General features: G+C 69.0%; 3 protein-coding genes across 8 annotated transcripts; all 3 read right to left on the reverse strand.

Annotated features, from left to right (window-relative positions):
* Positions 1-1,314: 1,314 nt before the first annotated feature.
* Positions 1,315-3,778, reverse strand: ATG101 (autophagy related 101). 4 transcript variants are annotated; one of them, XM_038164236.1, is made up of 3 exons: positions 3,598-3,778; positions 2,666-2,951; positions 1,315-2,145 (listed from the first exon to the last, which is right to left on the reverse strand). In XM_038164236.1, exons 1-3 carry the CDS (start codon positions 3,642-3,644, stop codon positions 1,741-1,743), a joined length of 738 nt encoding a protein of 245 aa, XP_038020164.1. In that variant the 5' UTR covers positions 3,645-3,778; the 3' UTR covers positions 1,315-1,740. The 4 variants fall into 4 exon arrangements, with proteins under 4 accessions (XP_038020164.1, XP_038020163.1, XP_038020166.1 ...); XM_038164235.1 differs by having other exon boundaries at positions 2,666-2,954; positions 3,598-3,777; XM_038164238.1 differs by lacking the exon at positions 3,598-3,778 and adding an exon at positions 3,491-3,589.
* Positions 3,779-5,718: 1,940 nt separating this feature from the next.
* Positions 5,719-11,732, reverse strand: NR4A1 (nuclear receptor subfamily 4 group A member 1). Its single transcript, XM_038164230.1, has 7 exons — positions 11,586-11,732; positions 8,516-9,321; positions 8,152-8,281; positions 7,891-8,042; positions 7,151-7,353; positions 6,897-7,075; positions 5,719-6,807 (listed from the first exon to the last, which is right to left on the reverse strand). The coding sequence occupies exons 2-7, from the start codon at positions 9,317-9,319 to the stop codon at positions 6,551-6,553; spliced, it is 1,725 nt and encodes a 574-aa protein (XP_038020158.1). The 5' UTR covers positions 9,320-9,321; positions 11,586-11,732; the 3' UTR covers positions 5,719-6,550.
* Positions 11,733-14,716: 2,984 nt separating this feature from the next.
* Positions 14,717-19,026, reverse strand: TAMALIN (trafficking regulator and scaffold protein tamalin). Of its 3 annotated transcripts, none has more exons than XM_038164233.1 (8): positions 18,857-19,026; positions 16,937-16,986; positions 16,506-16,560; positions 16,060-16,162; positions 15,885-15,978; positions 15,748-15,814; positions 15,582-15,648; positions 14,717-15,357 (listed from the first exon to the last, which is right to left on the reverse strand). In XM_038164233.1, the coding sequence occupies exons 1-8, from the start codon at positions 18,995-18,997 to the stop codon at positions 14,963-14,965; spliced, it is 972 nt and encodes a 323-aa protein (XP_038020161.1). In that variant the 5' UTR covers positions 18,998-19,026; the 3' UTR covers positions 14,717-14,962. The 3 variants fall into 3 exon arrangements, with proteins under 3 accessions (XP_038020161.1, XP_038020160.1, XP_038020159.1); XM_038164232.1 differs by having other exon boundaries at positions 14,717-15,502; positions 18,857-19,024; XM_038164231.1 differs by lacking the exon at positions 15,582-15,648 and having other exon boundaries at positions 14,717-15,502.
* Between the last annotated feature and the right edge of the window lie 1,249 nt (positions 19,027-20,275).

Here is a 20,275-nt window from a genome sequence, read left to right on the forward strand (position 1 = left end):
ATTGGGCTCCTTGCCCAGCCCCTACATGAGCTTGGTGACATCCACCCACACAAGCCCCCCAGCGCTGTCCCACGCCTTCAGAGGTGCTCCAAGCAAGGACACCGCTGTCCATCCACACCCAGCCGCCCATCTGTCCATCTGTCCGTCCACACCCAGCCGTGCCCGGCCGTCCATCTGTCCATCCGCGAGGCTCCGGCCGGTCCCTACGCGCCCTCGGTGCCACCGTCAGGCTCGGACAGGCGCCGCTCGCCCTGGGCCGCGGGCGCTGCCAGGCTCTCGGCCTGCAGGAGCAGGTTGCAGCCGAGGAAGAGGATGGCGAAGGTGACGGCGAGGCAGAGCACCAGGACCACGGCGATCTGGGCAGCCTGGCTCACCCCCGTGTCCTCATGGGTCGCGTTCATGTCCCCCTCCTCCTCCTCCTCGTCTTCCTCCCGGGAGCGGAGTGTGGCGGCGACAGACGGGAGGGTTTAAGTGATGTCAAGGACAGCCTTATCCTCCCTCCACGGCCCCCCTCGCGCTCGCTGGGTGCCCCCCCGGCAAGGGGCAGCAGCTTTGCTCCGCCCCGGAGCCCCCCTGGAGGGGTGCAGAGTCCTGCAAGGAAGGGGGAGTCACCCCAGCCCCCTCCTGAGGAGCCCTGGGGGGCAGCTGGGGCCCCCCCATTCTGCCTGTCCCCACTGCAGCCACTCAGCCCCGGGGTGCAATGGGGACCCCAGGCTCAGGGGACTCCCGGCTCAGCCCTGCAGCACTGGAGACCCCCAGCTCAGCCCCATGGTGTCAGTGTGCCATGGGGACCCCCAGCTCAGCCCCATTACTCTGGAGACCCCCAGCTCAGCCCCATGGTGTCAGTGTGCCACGGGGACCCCCAGCTCAGCCCCATTACTCTGGAGACCCCCAGATCAGCTCCACAGCACAGGGGTGCAATGGGGACCCCCAGCTCAGCCCCATGGTGTCAGTGTGCCATGGGGACCCCCAGCTCAGCTCCACAGCACAGGGGTGCAATGGGGACCCCCAGCTCAGCCCCATGGTGTCAGTGTGCCATGGGGACCCCCAGCTCAGCTCCACAGCACAGGGGTGCAATGGGGACCCCCAGCTCAGCCCCATGGTGTCAGTGTGCCATGGGGACCCCCAGCTCAGCCCCATGGCGTCAGTGTGCCATGGGGACCCCCAGCTCAGCTCCACAGCACAGGGGTGTAATGGGGACCCCCCCCAGCTCAGCCCCTTGGTTTTGGATGTGATGGGGACCACCAGCTCAGCCTCAGCATCCATTCCCCCCCTCCCAGGGCCCCCACAGCCAGGATGTGACCAGGCTCCGTGTGAAAGCAGAAACTCTTTTATTTTTGGGGCAGCTCTGGCCCCCCCAGGGACAGGAGTGACACCGGGGACAGGTGGTGGTGATAAGGGACACGGCCAGCACTGGCTGTGTGGCACCAAGCGTGCTGCAGAGGGGTGGGGTGGGGTGCCACACTGACCCCCAGCACCCTCTGCCAGGCCCCAGCACCTCTCGGGGCTGGTGCCACGCGTGCCCTGAGGACTCACCCCGGTCATTAGCCAGGCCGGAGCCGCTGAGCCAGTTCTCCAGGATGGACAAAACCCCACAAGGAGCAGCAACCCCCAAATTACAGGCTAGGCCAAGCCAAGCTCCTCCCAGAGGCTTTCTGGAGGTGAAGGAGGGGATCCAAGCAGAGTCACCGTCCCAAAAGTGCCACGGCCCACGGTGACCCTGCCTGGGTGACACCAGCCCTACAGCGCCAGCGTGTCCTTGATGAGCCGGCGCATGGTGGTGGTGACCGAGGTGCCCAGGGAGTCCGTGATCTGGTAGGAGATCTTGTATAGGTAGGGCTGCACGTCCTTCAGGCTGGTGTCGAAGACGTTGTCCACCTCGGACTGGGTGGGCATCTTGGGCAGGTACTCGTGGCGGTTCATCACCTCCACGATGTTGATGATCTTCTCGCAGAGCTTCTCCCCCACCTTCTCGCGGCAGATCTGCCGCTCCTGCTCGTTGGCCAGGTTCACCACGTTCACCTTGATGGTCCACAGCTCCCAGGGAATGCACTCGTCTGAGAAGGGCCACCGGGACTTCTTCTTCTGGTAGAACTCCAGGGAGATCTGCCCCATGCCGTCGGAGCCGGAGCCGCGCAGCGCGTCCTGCGGGACAGCACGGGGGTCACGGGGGAACGGGGACCGACCAGCCCCTCCTCGGGCACATCCCGCTGGGCTTTACAGAACCACAGAATATCCTCAGCTGGAAGAGACCCCCAAGGATCTCTTGGCCCTGCACAGGACACCCCAACAATGCCACCCCTGTGCCTGAGAGCGGTGTCCAAACACTCCCTGAGCTCTGGCAGCCTTGGGGCCATGACCACACCCTGGGGAGCTGTTCAGTGCCCAATCACCCTCTAGGGGAAGGAGCTTTTCCCAACATCCAGCCTACCCCTTCCCTGCCACAGCCCTACCCGTTCCCTCAGTCCTGTCACTGTCCCGGGGAGCAGAGACCAGAGCTGCCCTAGGGATGTCTCCTCTCAGTCTCCTCCAGCTGAACAGATCCAACGCCCTCAGCCGCTCCTTTTAATCCACCCACACGAGCCCCCTGCTCCATCCTGGGGGACCCTTGGAGATGCGTGGCTCCCCTTTAACACCTTTTTATGCTGCCCATTTCCCCCCTCACCTTGAACTCCCCGACAGCCTTGCGGAGGGCCCGGTCGAGCTCCTCGGAGGAGACGCGGACGTAGGCGAAGTCGATGAAGTCGCAGTCCACGTCCTGGGTGCCCACGGTGCCAATGGAGTAGGTGCCCTCCTTCTTGTAGTGGAACTTGCCGGTGCTGCGGTGCAGCAGGACGGTGTGGAGCACGGCCAGCATGGCCTCCTCCACCTGCCGCCCCTCCACCGACACCTCCAGCACCTCGGCGCGGCAGTTCATGGCAGGGCCGGCGCTGGAGGGGCCACAGCAGCGGCTGCTGAGGGGACACGAGGGTGGCAGGGTTGGCTGCCACAGCCCCTCTGCCACCCTCCTGTATGCTGGTGTCCTGGTACCCCACGGGGACCCACCCAGATGTCCTGATCTGAGTCCCCCACATGCCACAAAGATCCAGGCACCCTTGGTACAGACCCTCCATAGCCCCACAGGGACCCAGATGTCCTGATTTGGGCCCCCCACATGCCACCAGGATCCAGGCACCCTTGGTACAGACCCCCCCATGGCCCCACAGGGACCCAGATGTCCTGATCTGAGTCCCCCACATGGCACAATACCCCAGAGGGACCCAAATGTCCTGGTGGGGTCCCCTCAAGGATCCAACACCCCAGAGGAGTAAATGTCCTGGTGGGGTCCCCTCAGGGATCCAACACCCCAGAGGAGTAAATGTCCTGGTGGGGTCCCCTCAGGGATCAAACACCCCAGAGGGACCCGGGTGTCCCGGTACGGGCCCACCCCCACCTCACAGGGACCCCTCCAAAACACCACACAGGTCCAGACGTGTCGGACCGAGCCCACCTCAGCCTCGCACGGAGCGCCTCAGGCTCCCTCCAGGCTCGAGGCCCCGGATCCCCCTCGGCCCCCGGGCCCCCTCAGCCCCGGCCCCGGCCCCGGTCCCCACTCACCGCCCGGGCCCGACCATCTGACGGCGCGGAGGAGGGAAGTGGATCATCCCATCTGCGCGGGGGGTTCAGGACACACCACCGGCCACGGTAGCGGCTCTTCCGGTCATGACCACCGTGTTTCATCACTCTGAACTCGATCCCGTTAACATTTTACCCCTTCGGTGCCGTTCTTGGCCGCGGGGTGTCACCGGGGGTGGAATCGCTGTTCCTAGTCCGCGGGATTCCCCTCTCCCCGGCTTGGTTCGTTCCCAAGAGGTCATAGAGCTGCAATGCCGCAGCCCAGAGCGGCTCGCCGGCTCCGCTGCGCCCCCTGTGCTGGAGGCTCCGCGGCGGTACTGCAGCGGGCCGGTGTCCCCCGCTGACCCCTGCGGGGACACGGCGACAACGGAGGGGACACGCGTGGGGACACGGGCCACAGGGGCACGGATGGGGCCCGTGGGGACCACAGCGGCATGGAGGACACCTGGATATGAAGGGACACAAGGATATGGGACAGTAGAACCATGGGGAAATAAAGAAGGGGGGGACACGGGGACAGATGGGCACAAGGGACAGCGTGACACAGGGATGTGGGGACACGGGCGGCTACTGGATAAAGGGACATGAAGACTAGGGGACAAAGGGACAGTGAGATGGCTGGATATGGAGATAGGGATGGACATGGGGATACGGGGTGCAGGGTGTAGTGGAAGAAGGGACGTGGGGACTTAGGGGACACAGGAACAGGGGATGGGTGGACATGGGGACACAAGGAACGGGGACATGGGCATTTGGGGCACTGATCGGCCACGCTGCCATGGGGACACGTGGCTTGGTGTCAGTGGCAGCAGGAATGCGGCCGTGGCGTGTCACCGTGCGGGGAGCCGGGCACTCACCGACACAGCGGCGTCTGTACCGGGCAGCCCCGGGCCCGCCGGCGTGGCCGGAGCCGCCCACGGAGCTGCTTTTCCCTGGCCCTGCCGGTACAGTCCCCGTCCCTCCCGCAGCAGCCCGTGCCGAGCGAACGGGTACAGCGATGGGGACAAGGTGGCAGAGGGCAGCCCTGAGCTGTGCGGAGGGGACAGAGCGCTGCCGTGCCGCGCCGAGCTGTGCCGTGCCGGTGCCAACCCCGTGCCCACCGTGCTCCGCTGTTCCCCGCCCCGATTCCCGTTCGCGGCCCCGCCGTGCGTCAGCGCTGTCCCCGCGGCGGGGGCGGCGGCGGGGGGGACAGAGGGACCCTTGTTGTGTGTCACTGCGGGGCGCCCCCGGCCCCGCTCCTCAATGTGGCCCTTGTTCCGGGTGTCCCCGTTAACGTTCGCTCCGGGGCCAGGCTGTCCCCGGCAGGAGGAAGGCGACAAGCCGGGGGACACATCAGCCGCGTGTGCCACCCCCCTGCCTTGGACCCCCCGGCTCTGTCCCCAGCTCCTGGGATCGGGACCCCAAACGCCACCACCCCCCCCCCCCCCCGCCAGGGCTGGCCCTGCCAACGGCCACGTCCCCAGGAACACGAGCGGGGGACACGGTCACGCTTCCCGGTTATTTTGGGGAGGATAAATCAGGCGGGCGACAGGTGCGGGGCCGCGGCCGGGGGTGAGTGACGGTTCAAGGGCAGCGCCGTGGGCAACGTGAGCCTCCGGCGTCCCGGCTGTCCCCGGCTCCGGAGCCCCGGCTGTCCCCGGCTTCGGCATCTCGGCTGTCGCCGGCTCCGGTGCCCCAGCTGTCCCCAGATCCCCCGGCCCGGCTGTCCCCTGCTCTGGCATCCCGGCTCCGGAGCCCCAGCTGTCCCCGGCTCCATCGCCCCGGCTGTCCCAGCTCCAGCGCGCTGGTTTTTCCCCGGCTCCGGCGTCTTGTTTTCATCCAGCTGCCCCCAGCTCCCACATCTACACTGCCCCAGCTGTCCCCAGATCCACCGGCCCGGCTGTCCCCAGCTCGGGCATCTCCACTGTCCCCAGCCCGGCTGTCCCAGCTCCGGTGTCCTGTTTGCTCCCTCCAGCTCTCCCCCTCCGCGGTGTTCTGGCTGCCCCCAGCTCCAACATCCCGTTTCCGCCCCTCTCCACCGTCCCAGCTGTCCCCAGCCCCGCTGCTCTGTCCTCCTTTCCCCATCCCCGACTGTTAACTGAAGGGGAACACAAGGGACAAAGGTCCCGCCCAGTGGCTCTCACTGTACGGACAAGTTTATATACAGAAAATGGCCAAAAAGAGGGGAAACCCAGAAAAATATATATATAAAGGGGAAGGGGCCGAGGTTGAGGGGGCCGGAGCCACCCCCCGCCCGCGCCCCCCGCTCTGTACAGGACCCGGCCGGCGCTATTTACATCGGGGGCGTTTTTACAGGGGAAGAGGGCACCGCGCCGGCGATGCCCCCGGGGGGAGACGGCACCAGGGCTGCCGGGAGGCCGCGCCCTGGCCCGTGAAGGCACGTGGGGCACCCCCAAGGGTGCCCCCAAGAAGACTCAGGCATCTGAGGGGGGGGACCCAGATATCCTGGGAGTGATCCAGAGGGGATCCCAGGCATCCCTGGGGTGATGCAGGGGTGCCCAGGGGGTCCCGGGTGTCCTGTGGATGACCCAGGAGGGGGTTCTGGGTGTTCTGGGGGTGATCCAGGGGTATTCATCGAGCCTTGGGAATGGCCCGGGGGGGTCCCAGGTGTCCCAGAGGTCATTCAGGAGTCCACAGGGATGTCCTGGGCATCCCAGAACTGATCCGGGAGTGACCAGGGCAGGTTCCAGGCATCCTGGGAGTGATCCAGGGATGCCCAGGTGGTTTTTTGGGCATTCCGGGGGTCACCCGGGGGGGGTCCCAAACATCCCAGGGCTGATCTAGGGTACCCAGGGGATGTTCCAGGCATCCCAGGGGTGACCCGGGGGTGCTCAGGGGGTTCCCAGGCATCCTTGGACTGAACCAGGGTTGCCCAGGGCGGGTCCCAGATGTCTCCAGGCGGGTCAGGGGCTCACGGCAGCCCCTCGCCCGGGACTCAGAAAGGCAGAGTGTCCATGAAGATCTTGTCGACGATGGGTGGTGGCGGCACCAGATCCTCCAGCTTGAGGTAGAAAATGCGCTGGAGGCCCTGGGTGCAGAGGCTGCGCAGCTCGGGCAGCTTCCCCAGCAGCTTGGAGAGGCAGCTGGAGCGGCCGGGCTCGGCTCCTGCTGCTGCCACGTGGTCCTTGAGGCAGCCCACGATGCGGTTCTGCAGCTCCTCCACCCGCTTCGGCTCCTTCAGCCCGTGCCGGTCTGCGGCGACACACAGGGTGTGGGACGGCGGGGACAGACACCGGGTGGCCATGGGGACAGCGACAAGCCTGGAGCTGGGAGGGTCTCACCTGTGATTATGACGAGGGCGGCGAGGCAGGAGAAGGAGGGGACATCGACGCTCATGCGGTGCAGGCTCTGGGAGAACTCGAGGATGGCGTCGATCCACTCCCCGAAGCCCCGCACGCACTGCTGCCGGTGCAGCACCACGCCGTTGCAGAAGATGAGTTTCCCTTCCTCTGGCTTGGAGCTGCCGGCAGAAACGCGGGTGTCACCCCTGGGCGCAGCTCGGGCTCCCCCTGCCCCGCGCTGCCCCGGGGCTCACCGGTACGCCAGGCGAAGGATGAAGAGCTCCAGGAAGGCCGACTCCAGCAGAAGGTCCTGGTCCTCCTTGGGCAGCTCGGTGAAGCCCTGGATCTTCTCGGCCCACTTGCGGATGACGTCCATGGAGCCGGTGAGCAGGTCATAGAACTGCTGCACGTCCACCGAGTCCTCCTTCTCAAACGGGCATGGCGCTGACTCCTGGAACTGGGGTGGGCATGGGTCAGGAGTGGGATGGGTCAGGATTTGGATGGGGAAAGGGATGGGCACAGGTGAAGAACCGGGATGGGGATGGGCCAGGATTTGGATTGGGATAGGTGAAGAACCGGGATGGGGATGGGCCAGGATTGGGGTGGGGATGGGGATGGGGATGGGGATGGGGATGGGGATGGGGATGGGTCAGGATTGGGATAGGGATGGGTCAGGAGTGGGATGGGGATAAGTGAAAAACTGGGATGGGGATGGATCAAGATTAGGATGGGGATGGGTGAGGAACTGGAATGGGTTAGAACCTGGGACAGGAGTGGATTAGGAACTGGGATGGGGATGGGTCAGGACCTGGGATGGGAACAGGTCAGGAACTGTTGGTTTAGCAACAGGGATGAGTTTGGATCAGGAACTGGGATGGGGACAGCATCAGGATCTGGGATGGGGATGGGTGAGGAACTGGGACGGGGATAGGTCAGGATCCAACCCCAGCCCTGGCATGGCTCTGGGCAGGGCATGGAGTGGCACCAGCCCTACCTTGGAGTAGTCGAGCTTGGTGGCACTGGGGATGGAGTCAATGTGTGCCCGCACCAGCGAGGTGATGAGGCTGACCGGGGACGCATCCGGCGGCTGCTTGGGCTTGGAGGGGAGACGGCCCCGCCGCCCCTTCAGGCTGTCGGTCCGGACCACTGTGCATGGGACTTGCAGTGAGTGCCTGCCCTCAGGGCAGCCAGAAAGGCTGCGGAGAGAACTCCCCGCTCCTGCTGGGTACCCCCACCCGGGCCGGGACCCTGGTACCTTCTTTGACCATGCCGACGGCCAGGCACTTCTGGAAGCGGCAGAACTGGCAGCGGTTCCTGCGCCGCTTGTCCACAGGGCAGTCCTTGTTGGCCAGGCAGATGTACTTGGCATTCTTCTGCACTGTGCGCTGCGGGAAGGAGCGGCCGAGCTCAGCCCGGGGCGCCGGGCTCCAAACAAAAGCCTTTCTGTCCTCCCCTGCCTCCCGCTCCAGCCCAGCATCCGGCTCCGTGTCCGCGGGGAGGGCTCCGCGGCCGCGCTCCCTGCCCCGCCGCTCCCCGGGACGCCCCGCAGCATCCTCCAGCTGCCGCAGAGCACTGTGGGAACATCCCGGGCGGCAGCCGGCAGCCGGGGGTGCCCTTACCTTGAAGAAGCCCTTGCAGCCCTCGCAGGTGCGCACGCCGTAGTGCTGGCACGACGCGTTGTCCCCGCAGACGGCGCAGCGGCCCTCACCCGCGCCGGGGCTGCGCACCTTGGTGGGCGCCAGCGCCGGCCCCTCCAGCAGCGGCGAGGTGGGAGCCAGGGGCAGCCCCGCGAAGCCCCTGGGAGCGCCCTGGCTCGGGGGGAAGGCGTCCGTGTCCAGCAGCCGCGGGTCCACGCGGGGCGAGGGGCCGAGCTGCCCCTTCAGGCTCGCGGGGGAGCCGGCAGGGCTGGGGGCCGGGGGGCCGAAGGCGAAGAATGGGGGCTGCGACCCCCCGCCCTTGGCTGGCTCAGCCCAGGGCTGCCCACCCTCGTAGTTCGGCAGCGGCGAGTACGCCCCGAAGGAGCCCTCCCAGCCCGGGGCCTGCGGGGGCTGGAAGCCGGGCGTGGCGGGCGAGGGGACGGAGCAGGGGCTCCCGTAGCAGTCCGAGCCGCTGGAGGACAGGGTCTCGTCCGGCTGCCCCCCGAAGGCGCTGGGGTAGCAGCCGTACACCTGGAAGTCCTCCAGCTTGAAGGCGGCTGCGGCGCCGGCCTGGCCGCTGGCTGGCAGCTGGTAGAGGAAGGCGTCGAACTCGCCGGCGTAGCCCTCCATGAAGGTGCTGAAGCTGGGCAGGGCCGGGGCGGCCGCCAGATCGGCTCCGGCCACTTCCATGGGGAATCGGCCACCCTCGGGGCTCAGCAGCTCGGCCGGGCAGCGCTCGCAGGGGCCGGCGCCCGTGGTGCTGCACTGGGCCTGGATGCAGGGCATCTCTGCGGGGAGAGAGGGGCGTCAGCGGGACCCCGGGACCGCCCCTCCGGCATCCAGGCGGAGGATGGAGACAGGGTGGGAACAGGGAGAGCTTCCCCGGGGCTCCCCTGGTGCTGGAGCTGTGCCTCCATGGCCGCTGGCGGCCCGGTGGCGGCCACCAGTGTCCCCAGGAAAGGTCACGGCACAGCCAATGGGCGCAAAGGACATTCCCCAAAACGCTGGCTTAGCAAAAGCCCCCGAAAGGGAAGGAGGGAGGAATGTGGCCAGCAGATTCCCAAGCCCTCGGGCTGGCCAAGGGAAGCTGGAGTTGGGGCTGAGCTGAGTTTTGAGGATTCCACTTCGCCCATAACCCCTTTTGGGGATTTTTGGCAACATCAGCACGGGCAGGTGAGGGGGAGAGGAGCCCACCCTCTGTCCCTGGAGCCCCCCGGGGCTGTGCATGGATCTGGTGAGACATAAGACAAGCAAGAGTCCTGTGTCCAGCTGAAAGCCAAGCCAGAAGTGACCCCCAATGGCAAGACGATAATGTAATTCATCTCGCAGACCTTTAAAGGTCACGCTGCACTGGCCCCCGGCCACGTCCTGGCACGGCCCCGCTGCCAGAGCCCCGGATTCCCCCAGCCAAATCTGGGCAGCTCTCTCGGGCACCAAGAAAGCCGACACCCGCCAGGAGCTGGGTTTAAAAATATCCAGCGTGGGTCCAGCTCTGGCACCCACGGGATGGCACCAGCCCCCAGCCCCCTGCTGGTGGTCCCAGTGGAGTTCGTGGCTGTCCAGCTGGGTTCAGAGGGAACAGTGACCCCCCCCCCCAGCTGCCTCCTGTCCCTGAATGAAGCCCAGGGGACCTGAGGCCATGCTGGGTACCCGCCCTGGGGGACACGTTCTGTGCCAGTGGGAGTTTTCCCTGCCTGCATGAAAACCCTGGCAGATGCAACGCCTCAACCCCCGCTGTGCTCCCAGTGGTTCGAACGTTTTTGCTGTCACCCCCTCGCTGACAGCATTTGGGGTCCCCCCTGCCCTGTCCCCCGAGCGAGCGGCCACAGATTCCCGCAGCAGCCTCCGCGCTGCCCACGGCCGGGCTCTATTTGCAGATTCCTGCTTTGGGAGGGCAGGCAGCTGCCTGTGCCCAGCCCCGAGGCCGCCGCCTGCACGGGCGGGTGGCAGCCGCTGGCACCGGGCCCCGGGGCCGCGGGCGGGCGAGAGCAGCCGGTGGCACCGGGGGCGGCTCCCGCTGCCCACATCGCTGCCGGCACCTGCTGCCCGCTAATGCCGCAGCGGCTGCTGCCAGGCCCACGGGGTTTGCCCTCACGGGGCTGGCTGCCCGCGCATCCCTGTCTCCGCTGCCGGCTCCCGGTGCTGCCCGCACATCCCGGCTCGCAGCGCCGCGTTCCCGGTGCCGCCCGCGTGCTCCTGCCTGCCCCGCTGCTGCCCTCTCCGGTTCCGCGACCGCTCTGCTCAGGGATCCCGGGGTGATGCCCGGGGTGTGGGGTGGCTCTGCCCCCCCGGTCCCCGGAGACGGGGATTTCCTGCGTCTGCAGCTGGCCCCGGTTGGGGTGCCGTGATGGGGGTGCCAGCCCGGTCCCCCATGGCTCAAGAAGCAGCTCCCGGTCCTGCGCAGCTCCTCACAGAGGAGACGGTGGCGTCGGGCTCTTCCCGGGACCCCTGGGGTTGGGGGTCGCTCTGCCAACTCCCGCCGGGTGCGCGACCCCCGGCTCTTCCCGGTGCTACCGGCACTCCTGACCCAGTTCCTGCCGCTGTCACTGGGACGCCCGGTCCCGTGCGCCTCCCAGCGCCACGCGGGACACCCGATTCGGTTCCTCCCGGTGCCACCGGATACGCACAAGGGGCAGTCCCGCACAGCGCGCACCTCCCGGTGCCTTCCACCGGCACCCCTGACTCTCGCCGGTGGCACCGGGGGGTTCCTCCCACAGTGTCCTTCGGACACGCGAGCCCCGGCTCCACCGGCACGCGCGACCCGGTTGCCCGTGGAGCTGCTGGGACACCCGACCACATCCATCCACCTTGCAGGACGCCCACCGCCCTGAGCCCCCGGTGCCACCGGGATGCCCGACCCGGACCCCCTTGGCGCCACCTGACACGCCCGCTCCGAACCCCTCCGGTGCCGCCCCGGACAACGGCTCCCGTTCCCCCGGTGCCACCGGGACACCGTGCACCTCCCGGTGCGCGCAGCCCGCCCCCTCCGCCAGCACGATCCCCTGCCCCCGGTGCCCCCCGCCCGGCCCCCGCATCCCGGTGCCGCCCGTACCCGGGTGCCGGCGCGGCGGCGGCGGCGCTCCGGTTCCCGCTCCTGCCACGGCCGCTCCGCGGGCTCCGCCGGGCTCCGGCCCCGCCACTACTTTCTCTTAAGCGCTCGGTGACGCGCGGGGCGGCGCGGGGCCGGTGACGCACGGGGGGGGCGGCCCCGGCGGGGGCGCGGCCGTGACGCACGCGGGGTTCCATTGACGCACCCGCGGCCCCGGCTAAAAATACCCCCGCGGCCCCGGCTAAAAATAGCTCGGGCGCCCCTCGCTTCCCCACAGATCCCCCCCGGGGCTCCGGGGGCCGCCGGAGGGGGGAGGGAGGCCCCGGTGTCAGGGGTATCCCCGGTGTCCCCAGAGCTCGTGGCCCTCCGGTGCGCACGGTGTCTCCTCGCTGCCGGTACCCCGGGGCTGGCGTCCCTCGGTGCCTCCATCCCCGGCGCTCTGTTGCCGCCGGTGTTTCCGGTGTCCCCTCGTCGCTGGTACTCCGGTGCGCCCACCCCCGATGCCCCCTCGGTGCTGGCATCACTTCAGTCCCCACCCCCGGTGGCCTCTCGGTGTCGGTATCCCCGGTGTCCCCCCGTTGCCGGTACCCTGGCGCCCCCATTCTCGGTGCCCTCTAAGCGCCAGTATCTCCGGTACCGTTATCCCCGATGTCCCCTCGGTGCCGGTATCTTCAGTGCCCCCATTCCCGGTGTGCCCCCGATGCCTCCCGTCCCCCCGGTACCGCTGTGCCCGGTGCCCATCTGGGGATCTCCGGTGCTCAGCGGCACCGGTACCCCCGGGCTCCTCCCGCTCGGTGCCGGGTGCGGGGGCAGTGACGCGGGGTCCCGCCCCCGCCCGGTCCCCGCGGGGAGCCCCTGGCCGGGCCGATGGAAAGAGCGGCGGCTGCTGGCGGGCGCCGGCGCCGGGAACAGCGCCCGCGGGCTGGAAAGATGAGCTCAGCCCGTGCGGAGCCGGCCCGGGCCCGCGGGAGGCGGAAGGGTGAGCGGAAGGAACCCGCAGTACCCTCCGGTGCCACGCTGGTACCCCCTCAATACCCTCCGGTACCATCTCGGTACCCTTCGGTACGACTCCAGTACCTCCCGCCATACCCTCCGGTATGCTCCCAGCCGGTACCGTCCGGTACCCCCCGGTACTCCCTTGGTATCTCCCGATACGCGTCGGTACCGGCTCGGTACCGTCCCCTGCCGTACCCGCCGGTTTCCACTCCCGGGGACAACCCGGGGGTCTGGGGGGACCCGGCCCGCTGTTCCCGGTTTGGCAGCGCCCCCGGAGCTGACCGCGCCGTTAGCGCTGCCCCGTTCGTGCCCTTGCAGCGGCAGAGCCCCCGGCACCGTCCCACCGGGGGGCTGGGGCAGTGCCCCGCTGCCCCGGGAGCCGCAGCCGGCACCGGGGGTGCTGCCGGGACCTCCGGTACCGGGACCCTGCCGGGTCTCACGAATCCCCCGGCCCCGTGAGCAGCAGCGGGGGCGAGGGCAGCCCGGCAGAGGGGTCCGGAGGGCGCACGGGGGTACCGGAGGTGACGGCCCGGGGCCGGGCTCTCGCCTGTTCCCTCGCTCCGGCCCCGCTTCTCGCTGTAGCCCGCCCCCGACGGGGTTCCGTGACGTCACACCTGCCCGCTGACGTCACACCGGCCACTGACGTCTTGGGGATCCCGCGGCACCACCGGGGACGCCCCCAGAGGGATCCCCCGGGCTCGGCGGGACCTGCCGAGGTCCCGGCAGCACGCGACCGGGGCACGGCCGGTGCCGGCCCGGGGATACGGCCGCGACTCCTCGGGACAGCTCCGACAGGAGGGTCCCGGAGCTGGCGGGGGTCCCAACGCCACCGGGGGGGTTGCAGCCCCCCGCATCCCTCGCTTGGTGGCGGCGTTACCGGCGGCGGGAGGGTGACACCGGCAGCCCCCGCAGCCGGGATTAGCTGTACCCCGGGAGAGGTCGCGGGGACTGCGATGGCTTCGGGGGAGGAAACCCGAGCCCAGCCACCCTGGCAAGGCCGCGGGGGTGCAGGGGGGGACCCCTGGTCACAGCAGCCCCAGGGATCCACCCCGACACCCAGGTGGGGACACGATGGCCGCCAGGGTTGGCGCTGGGGCTTTGCAGGGTGCCCGTGCCCGGGCGGTGATCCGCCGGTGCCCACGGCTGCCCCTGGCTCCCTGCCCCGGGCCTATATTTATCGGTAATGACCGGCTGCTCCGGGGCGTTCCCGCTCCGTACCCCGCAGCCTCGGCCCCCCGGCCCGGCCCGGCTCAGCCGGTGCCACGCGTGACCCGCGTGTCCCACGGCCACCTGCCCATCTCCGGGCACACGCAGCCCCAGGTCGGGGCTATAAAAAGCTCCGGCGTGGGGTGGCAGCTGCCACGGGGGGTCCCGTGGTGGCTCTGACCGGAACGGGATGCTCCCGAGCCTGGCAGCACGCGGGAGGACGCCGGGGCTGCGGGAGCCGGACCATAAATGTCCAGCACGGAGCTGTCCTGGAACAGGGACAAGGCAGGAGAGCGTGGGGGAGCCGGCTGAGCCCCCACCCCCCCTCCAGACACCCAGCAGTTGTCACCCCCAGATCTCCACAGGCAAGGGGAGAGTTGGGGTCCCCAGGCAGCCCGGCCAGAGGGGAAACTGAGGCAGAGCAGAGAGCTGGGGGCTCTCGGCGCTCCACCTGTGCAAGGGAACCCCCGGGGTTGTAGCAGCCCCCCAGATCTGGGGGTGCTTTGTGCCCCCCCAACGCCTCGGCATGCCGCTTCAGCAGCTCTGGGGGACACCGAGGCGGGTCGTGGGGGGACCCCGGTGCCCGTCCTGCGTGGGCACCGTGTCCCCCGCAGGCGGAAGGGCTCGGGGTGGGACTCGCTTCCCGCCGGCTGCCGGAGGAAACGGGGCAGGAAGGGCCTGGCCGGGGCCCCGCAGCGCCGGGACGTGGCCGATGGCACCGGGGCTGCAGCACTCGGGGGGACACGGGGGGTCCCCGGGAGCTCGCTCACGTCCAAGGTGACATCAGTTGGTCACCCCAAAGCCGCCCTGCCCGGAGCCCAGCGGGGACGCCCGAGGGGGCAGCGTGGGGGTGGGGGGGAGCCGCAGCCCCCAGCCCCCCCATCCTGGTCGCCACGGGGCTCTGTCCCCTCTCAGTCACGGCCACACAGCGCTGCAAATCCTCTCTGTATTGGCGAGTGTACAACAGCCCTGGGGGGGGCAGGCTGGGACCCCCACGGCCCCCCCAGCCTGGGGAATGCGGGGTTCCCCCGGCGCTCCCCTCCAGGGGAGGAAGGGCCCCGCTCCCCCCGAGAGCAGCGCCAGCTCCGTGAGCCGCTTCGGGAGCGTCCTCACGTCTGTCCCTTGGCGTCGTGTCCATCCCTCAGCGTCTCGATCCCCACGGCCCGGGGGGGGCCAAATCAGAACCCCGGGGGGGCAACCCAAACCTCCTTGGTGCAGCCCCAGGGAGGGGAGAGGGCCGGGGGAATGAAGCCCCTTGCAATAAATAAATAAATAGTGCTGGGGGGCCGGGGGTTAGAGGTGACTCTCCTCCTCCTCCAGCGCCCGGTTGAGACCCGGGATGAACTTGAGCAGCCGCTGGCGGAAGCTGCTGTGTCGGTTCTTGCGGGGGGCGGCGGCTCCGTCCCCAGGGTCCCCGGCCCGGGCCCAAAGCCTCCCCGCAGCCCCCGGCCCCCCCGGGCACTTGAGGCTGGCGCTGCGGGCCAGGGCGGGTCGGGGGCGCGGTGGTGGGGGCGCGGGACCCCCGCTGTCCTCATCCTTGTCCTTGTCGCCGTCCTTGTCCCCATCCAGGGAGCTGGAAGAGGCGAAGACGCAGGTCTGGTACAGGGAGTCGTCGCTGCCGCTGGCACGGGAGGAGCCCCCCGGCAGTCCCTCCCCCTGCAGGCACCAGCGGATGGACTCCAGCGTGTCGTAGATGCTGGGGTCCTTGGCCACCACACCTGATGGGGGACACGGGGGGGGGGGGGGGGGTCAGGGGGGCCGGCTGGTGCCCCCAAAACCCCCCCGGCCTCCACTCACCCCTCACCAGCCGCTGCTCCTGCACCATCAGCGAGCGGAACTCCCCCCACTTCTCGTAGAGGGTTTGCTGTGGGGAGGGTGAGGGGGTCAGGACCCTGCTGAGGGGTCCCCAGGACCCTGCTGAGGGGTCCCCAGCCCCCCGTGCCCCCTGGCAGCCCCTGCTCACCTTCAGGTACTGCAGCCTGGCCTCCAGCTCGGCCCTCCGGATGGATGTGCCATAGAGCGTGTCGAGCCTGTGGGTCAGCAGCTGTCAGCAGAGGGGGGCTGCAGCCACCCGGGCCCCCCCTGCGCCCCCCAGCTCACCGGAGAACATTGCCCGAGCTCTTGATGATCTCCACGATCTCCCGGTGCCGGATGCCCTCCACGTTCAGCCCGTTCACGGCCGTGATGGTGTCCCCTGGAGCACGGGGTGAACAGGGGTTCAGGGGGGGCTGCTCCCCGCTGCTGGGGCCCCCCCTCGCCCCCAGGATGTGCTCACCAGCCTTGAGCCCCGCAGCCTCGGCCGGGCTCCCATCGTGCACGCGGCACACGAAGGTGAACATCTCCACGCTGTTCCTGTCCTGGTGGTGCAGCCCGTAGGTCTGGAACGGGGGGGGGGGGGGTCTGGTGAGGGGCACGGGGGCACCCCGACCCCCAGGAACCCCCAGAAGAGCAGCCATGGGGCAGCAATGCAGCGTTTAATTGCTGCTGGGGGAGTGGGGCAGCACCGCGGCCCCTGGCGGGGGGGGCTTGCTCTGATGGCTGCACCCCAGGGTGCCCCCCCTCGGCGGCACAGCCAGGGGAGGTTCAGTAACTCTGTCACGGCTAAAAATAACCCCCAGCTCAGAGAGAGCTTAAAAATACCCTCATGCAAAGCAAGGTGCAGGTTGGAAGGGTGGGGAGCGGGGCACGGCAGGGCCGGGCTCAGCTCGGCTCAGCACCCACCTGGATCTCGAAGCCGAAGGACTCCTCGGCCTTCTTCTCCAGCATCACCACCCTCCTGGGGGGACACAGGGATCAGGGACAGGGCAGAGCCCCAGGCACACCCAAAACCGCCTGTGCAAACCTGAGGCTCTTCTCAGTGCTGCTCTGGTGTCCCCAAGGACAGGACACCTCTGCCCGAGATGGGATTCCCCCCACTCTGCCCCCAGGGATGAGACCCTCGCCCCAGTTTGCCTTGGCCAGAATCCTGCGGGTGCCAGGCAGGATGCCCACAGGGTCTGGGGGTGTCTGAGCCCACCAGGGCTGCTCTCAGCTCCCCCCATAAAATCCCCCTCATTTCCAGCCCTCCCGGGGTATCCGGAGTGGAACGATGTCCCAGGGCCAAGCCTCTGGGACAGGGACCCCAGCCCCACCCCTGTGCCCCCTGCCCCTACCTGTGCTCCTCCGGGGACTGGCTGGGGGACGCCCACTTGAACCCAGCGTCCTGCAGCAAAGGAAGAGCCATCAGTCTGAGGGGACACCCGAGGGGACATCCCCCACCTCCTGCAGGGACAGCCACAGTGCCCGCGTCCCACCAGGACAGGCACCAAACCCCGGGGGAGCGCCGTGCCAAGCCGGCACCGAACCAGCAGCCGGGTGCCCCCCTCCCCGGGCATAACGGGGCTTTGATCAGGGCTCAAAGGCACCCTCAGAGCTGCCCCGAGCTCGCCCCACGCTTTGACGTCAGCTGCGCCGCGCCCACCCCACGCCGCGCTCCGAGGGGCCCCGGCACAGAGGGGGCCCTGTTGTGGCCACAAAGTCGGGATTTTTGTGCAAAACCCACCCCCTGCCCGGCCCAGACAATGCCCCTGTTGTGGCAGGCGCAGAGGCGTGGGCGGGGAGGGACTGGCAGGACCCTCACCGCAGGGCAGGAGGTGACAGGGCTGTCCCCAAATGCCCCTCCGTGGCTGCTGGGCTCTGGCAGCGTCACCATAAGCTGCTCCCTGAGAGCGGCACATGGCGCGTCTCGGTGGCAGCCGGGTGTCAACGGTTCCCTCTGTGCTCTGCCACACGGGTGTCACCAGCCCCGCTGGTGTCACCAGATAGCGACCGACCTCCCTAAATGCACCCACAGGCACAGAACCACCAGAACTGGGTGTGTTCACCAAAGGGAAAGTTGTCGCCTGTCACGCTGTGACCGCGGTGACGGGAAGGCGACGCGGGACGCCCTGGACCCCTCAGGGACATGTCTGGGGGTGGCCTTGGCTGGTGAGCGGGGCAGCCAGGCCACCGTGCATGTCTGGGCTGTGGCGGTGCAGCCGTGAGGCCACTTCTGCTCCGAATGTCGGCTCCGCTCTCACTTCCCACAACGCTCAGGAAGCACCACGGGCCCGGGGGGAGCGTCAGGGCGGTGGCGGTCCCAGCGTCACCACAGAGGAGCTTTTCCAGGGGCCCCGTGCTCCACCAAACCAGACCCGGGGACACTCTGTGATCTGCCCCTAACCCTCCCGAAACCAGACCTGGGACACTCTGGGACCTGTCCCTTACCTCCCTAAACCAGACCCAGGACACTCTGGGACCTGTCCCCTACTGTCCCTAAATCAGACCCAGGGCGCTCTGGGACCTGTCCCTAACCCTCCCAAAATCAGACCCAGGGCGCTCTGGGACCTGTCCCTAAATCAGACCCCGGTCCTGGGGTACCCCATGGCCAATCCCCTCGCCCCGCTCACAGGACAGAGTCCTGGGGGGCCGTGGGGGTCACGCCTGTCCCATGACAGAGCCACAAACAGTGGGGTGGAGGTCTGGCCCTGCGCCCTGAAAGCTGCAGGGCAGGACACGGAGAGGGACCAGGACAGGATGTGGGGCTCGGGGGACACCGGGAAGGGGCACAGGGAAGATACCCGAGGGAAGGTGGGGAGGGGACCTTGATGTGGGGCTCGGGAGGAAAGCAGGGTGGGGGGACAGGGATAACAGCGGGGCAGGACGTGGGCAGGATCCGGGACAGGATGTGACGCCTGGGGGGACAACACGGAGCGAGCGGGACGGCGACAGCGGGAAGATGCCGCGGAAGGATGGGGCAGGGGTGAAGAGATGCTGGGGCAGGACGAGAGGGTGCGGGCGGCCACCGGGGCAGGATCGGGACACCAGAGCGGGATGGGGACACGAGGAAAGCTTGGGGGCAGGATGAGAGGCCGGCAGGAGACACCGGAGCGGACCCGCGGGGCGCAGGCACCAGCGGCTGGGCGGGACGGGGACACGGCGCAGCCCCGTTCCCCCCGCGGCCCGTTACCGCCCGCGGCGCCGCTTCCCCCCTCCGGTCCCGGTGCACAACCGGGGGCACCGGGGCGGCTCCCCCGCTCTCCCCTCAGCCCTACCTTGCGCACACGGGGCAGGGTCCCGCCGGCCGCCGCCAGCGCTCGGTACAGCTCGGCGGGCCCGGGGCTCTCCGGGGCCACCGCCGGTGCCGCATCGTCCTTCGGCCGGAGCCGCCGCCGCCGCCGCCGCCGCAGGGTCATGGCCGGGCCGGGCCGTCCCGTGCGCCGCTATATGGACCCTGGGGGTGGGGACATGGCGGGACGCGCCCCTTTTGGGGCCGAACCCACCCGCTTGGGCGTTAAACCGCGGCTTTGGAGGGAGACCACGCCCAGGCTCCGGCGCTGTCCGGCAGCGCTCCGGGCCCGGGACGCGAGTCGGGACCACGTGGAGGCCAGGGGGGCTCCGGTGTGAGGGTCCTGCCTGGGGACCCCATGGGGGTACAATGGGGGGGTCCTGCTCGGGGGGACCCCATGGAGGTCCAGTGAGGGGGTCCGGTGGGGGGGATCATGCTCGGGAACCCCATGGAGGTCCAGTGAGGGGGTCCTGCTCGGGGGGACCCCATGGAGGTCCAGTGAGGGGATCCTGCTCGGGGACCCCGTGGAGGTCCGGTGTGAGGGTCCTGCTCGGGGGGACCCCATGAAGGTCCAGTGAGGGGGTCCGGTGTGGGGGTCTTGCCCGGGGATCCCATGGGGGTCCAGTGAGGGGGTCCTGCTCGGGGGGACCCCATGGAGGTCCAGTGAGGGGGGGTCCGGTGGGAGGATCCTGCTCGGGGACCCCCCGCGCGGGGTCCCCTTGGTTGGGGTCCAGCAGGACGGGTTCTGCTTAGGGATGCTGTGGGGGGTACAGGGGGGCAGGTTCCACCGGGGGTCCTGCTCGGTGACCCTCTGGGGGTCCGCCGGGGGGGTCAGCGCGGGGTCAGGGACCGCGTGGGAGGGCCCTTCATGAAGTTCTGCGCGGGGATCCCGCGGCAGTCCAGCGTGGGGGTCTGCAGGGAGGGTCCTGCGTGGGAGCATCCTCAGGGACACCACGGGGTTCAGCGTGGAGGTCCGGGCGCTTCTTGGGGCAGTAGAACCTGGGGGAGGCGGTGTCCTGAGGGTGCAGCGTGGGATGCTGCTGGGAATGTCACGGAGGCACCGAGGGTTCCCAGGGATCACCCCGGGGATGATTTGGGCGAGAAACCGGTGGGTTTCCGGGAGCAGAAGCGATGCCGAGCTCTGCGGCTCCCCGACAGCTGCCACCGCGTCACCCCCGGGCCGCCAAAGCCGCATTTGGGATTTAATGGGAGGCAGGAGCTGGGGCAGGGGCGGCCCAGCGGGATTTAACCCGCTCCTGAGCGATCGGAGCCGCAGAGGGAAGAACAATTCCCGGAGGCTGCTGCGGACACGTCGCGCGGCTCCGGCAGCTCCTCGCTGCGCCCCGGCGGGAGGCAGCGGGAATTTTCCAGCTGGAGTTGAGAGCTTTGCCCAAATGTTTGTTTA

This window comes from Motacilla alba, chromosome 29 (genome assembly GCF_015832195.1).
Source record: "Motacilla alba alba isolate MOTALB_02 chromosome 29, Motacilla_alba_V1.0_pri, whole genome shotgun sequence".
In the NCBI taxonomy this organism is placed as follows: domain Eukaryota; kingdom Metazoa; phylum Chordata; class Aves; order Passeriformes; family Motacillidae; genus Motacilla; species Motacilla alba.

What these genes read in the sequence shown, in the direction of transcription:
- ATG101 (XM_038164235.1), bottom strand. Translation starts at nt 3,644, where the DNA reads ATGATCCACTTCCCTCCTCCGCGCCGTCAGATGGTCGGGCCCGGGCG. An exon ending in CAGATGGTCGGGCCCGGGCG is followed by an intron (nt 2,955 to 3,597) that starts GTGAGTGGGGAC and finishes GTGTCCCCTCAG; the next exon opens with CAGCCGCTGCTGTGGCCCCT. An exon ending in AGGCTGTCGGGGAGTTCAAG is followed by an intron (nt 2,146 to 2,665) that starts GTGAGGGGGGAA and finishes GCTGTCCCGCAG; the next exon opens with GACGCGCTGCGCGGCTCCGG.
- NR4A1 (XM_038164230.1), bottom strand. Translation starts at nt 9,319, where the DNA reads ATGCCCTGCATCCAGGCCCAGTGCAGCACCACGGGCGCCGGCCCCTGC. An exon ending in GCTGCAAGGGCTTCTTCAAG is followed by an intron (nt 8,282 to 8,515) that starts GTAAGGGCACCC and finishes TCCTTCCCGCAG; the next exon opens with CGCACAGTGCAGAAGAATGC. An exon ending in ATCCTTCGCCTGGCGTACCG is followed by an intron (nt 7,076 to 7,150) that starts GTGAGCCCCGGG and finishes TTCTGCCGGCAG; the next exon opens with CTCCAAGCCAGAGGAAGGGA.
- TAMALIN (XM_038164231.1), bottom strand. Translation starts at nt 18,997, where the DNA reads ATGACCCTGCGGCGGCGGCGGCGGCGGCGGCTCCGGCCGAAGGACGAT. An exon ending in CCCTGCCCCGTGTGCGCAAG is followed by an intron (nt 16,987 to 18,856) that starts GTAGGGCTGAGG and finishes CCTTTGCTGCAG; the next exon opens with GACGCTGGGTTCAAGTGGGC. An exon ending in CAGTCCCCGGAGGAGCACAG is followed by an intron (nt 16,561 to 16,936) that starts GTAGGGGCAGGG and finishes GTGTCCCCCCAG; the next exon opens with GAGGGTGGTGATGCTGGAGA.